The sequence below is a fragment of the Capricornis sumatraensis genome, chromosome 13, assembly GCF_032405125.1.
Source record: "Capricornis sumatraensis isolate serow.1 chromosome 13, serow.2, whole genome shotgun sequence".
Lineage (NCBI taxonomy): Eukaryota > Metazoa > Chordata > Mammalia > Artiodactyla > Bovidae > Capricornis > Capricornis sumatraensis.
In genome coordinates, this window is record NC_091081.1 from 76,805,750 (window position 1) to 76,813,013 (window position 7,264).

The following is a 7,264-nucleotide window of genomic DNA, read 5'->3' on the forward strand; positions in this document are numbered from 1 at the left end:
GCTGTAAAAGTATTGCATTCAATCTTGTGCCTAGTGAGAGACAGGCAGAAGTTGAAAGGATCCTAATCTCTATTCAAGCATTATTCACACACCCAAAAACCTTCTTGATTTAAAAAGTAATCATACTGCAGTTTAACACTTTCTGTAAGATGTAAATCCCTTTTTCTAAACTCTTCATGAGTCCTCAGGAATTACTGCTGGACACACAGAGTCACCTTTCAGGCACAGCTGTGGTTGGAAAAACTTACAGCTGTGATTGTCTCCCCTTCCAGGTCCTGTGATGGAAACAAGAAGTAAGTCCCAGCTTCTTGTGTTCCTGACGCTGTTCAGCGTGCTCTTCTCCCAGACCTTGGCATGGCCTCTTTTTGGAGCACCTTCGGCTCTGAGGTAGGCTCTCTTTCAGTTCAGACAGTTGAACAGTCTTCCTCCATGTAAATGGGGATTTCTGATATGTTATTTCAGACAGCTCAGTTTTGTAAACTATGTATTAGTGATTCAAATCTGTTGGTTGACTTGTGAAGCAAGTTTTGTCAACTGTAGGGCAACATGGTTGTTCTGAGTTTTGGAATTCACTCTCGGGGCCAGAAAGACAGCATCGATGACTAGTTGTATGGGTAAGAAGGATCACATTTCCAAGCAAGGCAGAAAGAGATCTTGGATTTCCTTTCATTCAAACCAGTTTCAGTTGAGTAATTAGCTGTTCTCCATTGTCACCTCAGTTCAGTTCAGTTTCTGATAGAAAAATGGGTGTCTAGTTGCCCACTTCATTTGAGTTCATTTTTCGAGATCACTCAGCAAATAATCATGAACAGTTGATTAGTGGAATATGTATAAAATCATGTTGGACAGACTATCTAGGCAGAATCAATTTGTCAATGTTAAAAATTGTGAGATAATTAATCTACTGAGTTACCCTTCCCCAGTGAGTGAATTTTAAGGTGCTTAGTTTTTACCACAAATCCTTCGTTTTACTGCTCTCTACATTGCTTTCATATTTCAAATTCATATAATACAACTCACCTTTAAACCTTTATTTGAAATAAATTTATGCTAAAGAAGGAAACAGTAAAAGGAAACTGCATTAGCTTTATTTTTCTTTCCAGTTTACATGTCATTGCTTATTTTCTCATTTCCAATTCTTTGTTCAAGGTAAGCATATGCTCAATAGAATGAATAATCTCTTAGCTGTTAATGGTTTTCTGTGAAATTTGCTTAAAGCCAGATTGTATGTTGCTTTGATAATTAAATAGAACTAGTCTATCAGAATAGTTATATCAAAAGAGATGAATAATCTCAAGAATGCTGAAGCTTACATTAATTGCTAAACTTCACTCTTAAAGAAGGCTGCTTGCTCCTGACTAGCAAGAACTGCCTCACCCAAAGATAGACAAATGCCCAGCAGCCAGCACAGTTCTTAATAGGGTAACACTGAAGACATGCACACACATAATTTTAACTGTGTTGGTGTTCAAAATGTGCATGTACCCACAAAGTCCATGTATAGGCAGGACTATTCTTGGCCTTCCAGTAAAAGCATTGTATATCCTATTAAAATTGTGCTACTACATAAAATTGAAGACAAAATTCACTGAGTTTGAATGACTATTCAGAGATGGAGACAGTCTTTGGACTTGGTCAATATATAGAAATGCACCACACCAAAGTGAATCTTTGAAATAAAATTAATGGACTCAGAGAAAGAAAAATAGTTAATACTCAGATCTTGAGAAATGTTGAGACACATGATACTGGCCATCAAGAAATATGTGAATTGCTTGCAATTTTCATACTGAATATAAAAAAATTTCTTAAGTTTCTATTTTGTGTAAGATCTTTCTACCTGTGTACTTTGCAAAGTGAAGTTACTTATTGCTAAGGAAGTGTACTTTGCTTAATGTTCTGAAAGACTGAGCTAAGTAGCTCTAACTTCTGTTACATACAGCTTGTAAAAGTTGTATGGCATCTGTTTTATGGGATAAACAAGAATTTTACTATTTATACTTTTATAAACTATAGAAGTCATTAATTCAATTTTGCCATCCATATATTATGAGTGGGTGATATTTCCTAAGATTTTGAGTATCTCATCTCAAATGACTGTAAAACTGTAAGCACCAGCTTCTGAGAAAGGAATGTATTTTACTTTACTGTATCTTTTCCTACCAGGATGGGGGACAGAATACCATTTGAAGGAGCAAATGAACCTGATCAAGTTTCATTAAAAGCAGATACTGACATTTTACAAGATGCACTAGCTGAAAATGACACACCTTATTATGAAGTATCCAGGTGAGTTCATTTTTATTGAGTTTTATTTTAGCAAATCCTTTTTTGAAATCTAAACATTTTATTTTTGTGTCACCATGAAGCTATTCTCATAGCATTGCACTATGAGTTTCCATGTGTTGTGGCTTCATTCAGCCTGATTTATTGAAACTCTTGATGCTTGCATAATTTTTACTTGTAGAGATTGTAACAGGCCAAGCTAAGCAAGTCATCCACCTATATTATGTTGCATGCATTTTTAACATCAGAAATTATGCCAACAGTAGTAAAACTACAGCATTTGAGATTCCATGATGGAAAAAGTTCTAAGGTTAGAGTTTCACTTCTATGTAAAGAAAGGGTGTCTAATAATAAAAGCTATTCATTTCACAGAATGTTATCCAGAGCAACTTTCCAGTTTAGACAGAGTAACTATCCAGAAGGCAAAGCATGAAGTATTTTTCATTTGGATGGAAAATTTGGTTGATAGACTTTTAGAGTCTTTCTATCTTAAGAGATTTTGTTTACAACCTTTTGGCAGAAGAAATAGCAAAAGGGATAATAAGGTTTGCTACAATCAAAATAATTTCCCCTTGCATATATCTTTATTCAGAGTAGAAGAAATAAATCACCACAAATAATTAGAAAATAAATATATCTTCCCACCAATATTACTTAGAAAAGAATTAGTTTTACAGATTCTACCAGGGAGCATTAATATTGAGAAATGCTCCTTAAAAACCTAATTTCTTCAATTTTTCAAAATTTGGGGCTGGAAATAAGTCACTAGGATATATTATTTATTCAGTTGTTTAAAAATTTCCTTTCAGACTTAAGTTTGAACGAGACGCTATCAAATAAGTTGATGTTTCCTTCTTATTTAATGAGCCAAAATAATCTTTTAGCAAACTATTTATAAAATAATGGCTATCATTTTTTCTTTGTTTCAGAAATGTCAGACATGCTGATGGAGTTTTTACCAGTGACTATAGTAGACTCTTGGGTCAACTTTCTGCCAAAAAGTACCTTGAGTCCCTTATTGGAAAACGAGTTAGGTAAAGAGAATTTATTACTATTAAAAAGCATGTTATGGTTATTAAGTTAGACAATTATATCTTCACTGTAAGCAACTTATTTGTTTTATTAAAAACTGATAACTCTTAATAATGTTTAATTTCACTATAAAATAGCTTATATACTTCAATAAAATATACTAGACCCATGGATTAAGAAAATAAGGTTTCCTAGTAATATCATATTCATAGGCTCCAGACACACTTATTTTTCTTAAATAATAATCATTTATAAATTGGCAAACAAAGTAAACTAGACACAGTAAAAACAAAACAAGACATATTCTAAACTGAAGCAAATTTTAAGGCTAGCGTTAAAATATAGCGTTTGTATTTTACTTCCTGCTCAAACTAAGCATTGGAAGATTTTGTCTTTAAATGGTTAATAACCGAATTTTAAACGGCATTACTCAAACTGGCATCTCTTCACGAAGAGGCATTCATTCATGTTTTTAAGAAGCGTTTACTTTTAAAGAACTCTTTCTTTCAATGGAAGAACACAATTTCAATTAGTCCCTCTTTTTTTTTTAATAAATTATTTGCTCAGTTAGGACAGAATGTCTAAAGGCACCCTGCTGCTGCTGCTGCTGCTGCTAAGCCGCTTCAGTCGTGTCCGACTCTGTGCGACCCCATAGACGGCAGCCCACCAGGCTCCCCCGTCCCTGGGATGCTCCAGGCAAAAGCCACCCTAGTAAAGGTCAAAGTGCATTGGATTATTCCATGCTCCCCCATCCTTAGGCTTAGAGACTTTTTTGGTGATAGAAAATGAGCTGGCTGTTGGAATTCCTTTTTATCTGACTCCAGGAAATTATTATTTGACGTCCTTATCCTCATGTTTCTTAGCAATAGCATCTCAGAAGACCAGGGACCAATCAAACGCCACTCAGATGCTGTCTTCACTGACAACTACACACGCCTTCGAAAACAAATGGCTGTGAAGAAATACTTGAATTCAATTCTAAATGGAAAGCGAAGGTAAAGAAATGAGAATTTGCTAACATGAGAAATTATAACTGAATTTCAAAATAGTAGTTGCATATGGAAACATATCTCCCTCTCTACCTTTGAAGCAGTAATTCTCAACCTTAGCTAACATTAGATTACCCTGGAGAATATAAAAAATAGTGATGTCTGACCCTAACCCTAAACCAAATGCCAGGAAATTAGTGTCCCTAGGCATGTGGTTGTGGACACTGGTATTTTCTGAGTTCCCCAGTTGATGCTAATGTGCCTCCAGGGTTAAAAATGATGACTGTAGAGACATCTAGTCTGGGTCTAGGAAAAGGTTTTATCAAAAGTGCTGCTTTTTAAAACACGTGAAGGACAGTCAGCTAGCAATTTGTTACCATGTGGAATTCCCTTTTTACCTGCAAATTCAATTATCTATATTTTACCAAATTAATCCATGAATTATTTTGTCTGCTTGGATTCAGTAAAACCTGTGTCTCTCCATGGTATGTAAATATTGGAACACAATTTATAGGAAATGAGATCCTTTCTCTCTTTTATTAGAGTTATTTTTATTTAGATGGGGAGTATGCAAGACAATTCTGTTTGGGTGAGATCAAGCAAGATGGATCTCTTTGCCCACCAGATTATAATTCTTTAAGAAAGCTTTTAGACAATTTAGGACTGAAGAGCCAGTCAAAGGTAATGGCTCACCTGAAACAGAAGTGTTTAGCCCCCAGAGCACTTAACCGAGCACCCTGTGCAGTCTAGGCCATTCTTCACATTTGCTTTAGAAGCTTTCTCATCCAAGAGTCTTCACAAGCTCAGTCCTCTCTTTCTGGTCTGCAGCAGCGAAGGAGAGTCTCCTGACTTTCTTGAAGAGTTAGAAAAATGATGAGAAAGCTCTTTGGAGCAAAGCTGCTGACAACTTCCCAGTGGTGAGTATATCTGTGTGTTCTTATATGCTAGTAGGAATCATCTCAGTATTTAAGTAGGTAGGACTCACTTGGTAAAAAACGTCATAATGTTCTCCCAGTGAGACCTTATCTAAGAAGGACACTTCTACCTAAGTGGATCACAGCTTAGTGGACCTTGAAACTGTTGTTACAGTGTTCTGATAGCGTGAAAGAGACAGTTCACAATGAGTAAACAGTTCAGTACCTCCTACTTTGATCAGACTCATTCCTGTCATTTTGAAGAAATATTGAAAAAAGAGACTGACTCACATTACTGAGAAAACTGGCTTTCTCTTTGGTAGTAAAGCCATGTTGCTTTTATTTAAGTCCAGTCTCAGAATTGACTGTTAGCATCTCATTTAAGTAAAAGGAAATACTACCAAATTACAGTGTGGCTTGTTACTGTGAAAATACCAAGACATCCTGGGTCTCATTATGTTTCTTTTTATTTTTTTAACTTTTTATTTTGCATTGGGGTATAGCCGATTAACAAAGTTGTGATAGCTTCAGATGAACAGCAGATATTGTAGTTCTTGAAACATAATAAACTTCATGGAGTAAAAGTCAAACTTAGCTTATTTTATCTATAAAGTGAGTGTAGATACTACGACTCTAGTAATATCCACTGTAAAACATTTTTGGAGTAGAGAAAACACAAATAGATTTTTTTTTTCTTTGCTAAGTTGACAAGGTTGTCATCAAAATTGTTTTGTGTGAACATGGACACAAGGCATATCTCTTTCCTGAGTTACATTAATGTTTATAGTAACTCATAAAATATTTTTATAATGCTTGGCAAGTCTTTAAAGAAATTTTGTAGCATCACTGTATCAAGTTGTCACAATTTTTCTCTAAAGGACTCTGAGGACAAACTTTTGGTTTTGTGTATTCTACAGTTTCTGTAACATCTGTCCAACTCTGCTACTGTAGCATGAAAGATCCCTGTGGGAGAGGGAGAGGGTGGGCTGATTTGGGAGAATGGCATTGAAACATATATAATATCATATAAGAAATGAATCGCCAGTCCAGGTTCAATGCAGGATACAGGATGCTTGGGGCTGGTGCACTGGGATGACCCAGAGGGATGGTACGGGGAGGGAGGTGGGAGGGGGGTTCAGGATGGGGAACACGTGTACACCCATGGTGGATTCATGTTGATGTATGGCAAAACCAATACAATATTGTAAAGTAATTAGCCTCCAAATAAATAAATAAATTTTAAAAACAAAACAATACAACAACAACAACAAAAAATGATCCCTGTAAGAGAGAGATGTGGTCAAGGGTGCTGCAGCTGCCCTTTCCTCATCATGCACAGACATTTCAGAGAAACAGACTCCTCGAATGCTCAAAAAAGAGAGTAACATACAGATTCTCAAAGAAGTTTATCAAATAAGACTTTTCCATTAAATTAAGAAATACAATAGGCACTACAATATAACAGAGGATTCATTACTCTGTCCCTTTATGAGATTCCATCCTCCATTTTTTGCTATTTTGAATGGGCAACATTGGGCAAATTCTTTTAACAGGAAATTTTGCTGGTCAGCCAATTGGGAAAATTACAAATAAGTAATTATTTATGAGCAGTTAAAGAACCCCTTCACATTCTGGCTCCCTTCCCAACCATAAGTTCTTTGGAAGACTCCCTCTTGATATTCCAAAATGTGATCCCCTCTCAAAAGCTGCTGATCAAGTGCAAAGATAAATATTTATTAAATGAGTGGATCAGTAAATGAAAGTCAGAGGCTGTAAATAAAAATGATTTTATGCTTAAAACACCAATTCTTTCTTTTTCAGAATTCTTGAAGGAAAACAATAAGTGAAGTAATTTTATTTTGAGTTCTACATAAGTAATTCAAGAAAACTACTTCAATATCAAAACCAAATAAAATACATTGTGTTGTGAATGTTGTGATTTATTTTACTCTGATGTAATAACTGTGATGTTTACACTGTAAATATTATTTGTGAGTTCTGAAATTTGTCTTTAACTCATGAGAATTCTGTGATTTCATGTGC

The 7,264-nt window shown here is 35.3% G+C and overlaps 1 protein-coding gene across 1 annotated transcript; it reads left to right on the forward strand.

Moving 5' to 3' along the window:
* The first annotated feature begins 280 nt into the window (after positions 1–280).
* VIP (vasoactive intestinal peptide) lies at positions 281–5,181 on the forward strand. Its single transcript, XM_068985508.1, has 5 exons — positions 281–387; positions 2,167–2,289; positions 3,216–3,320; positions 4,182–4,313; positions 5,136–5,181. Exons 1-5 carry the CDS (start codon positions 281–283, stop codon positions 5,179–5,181), a joined length of 513 nt encoding a protein of 170 aa, XP_068841609.1.
* The last annotated feature ends 2,083 nt before the right edge of the window (positions 5,182–7,264 follow it).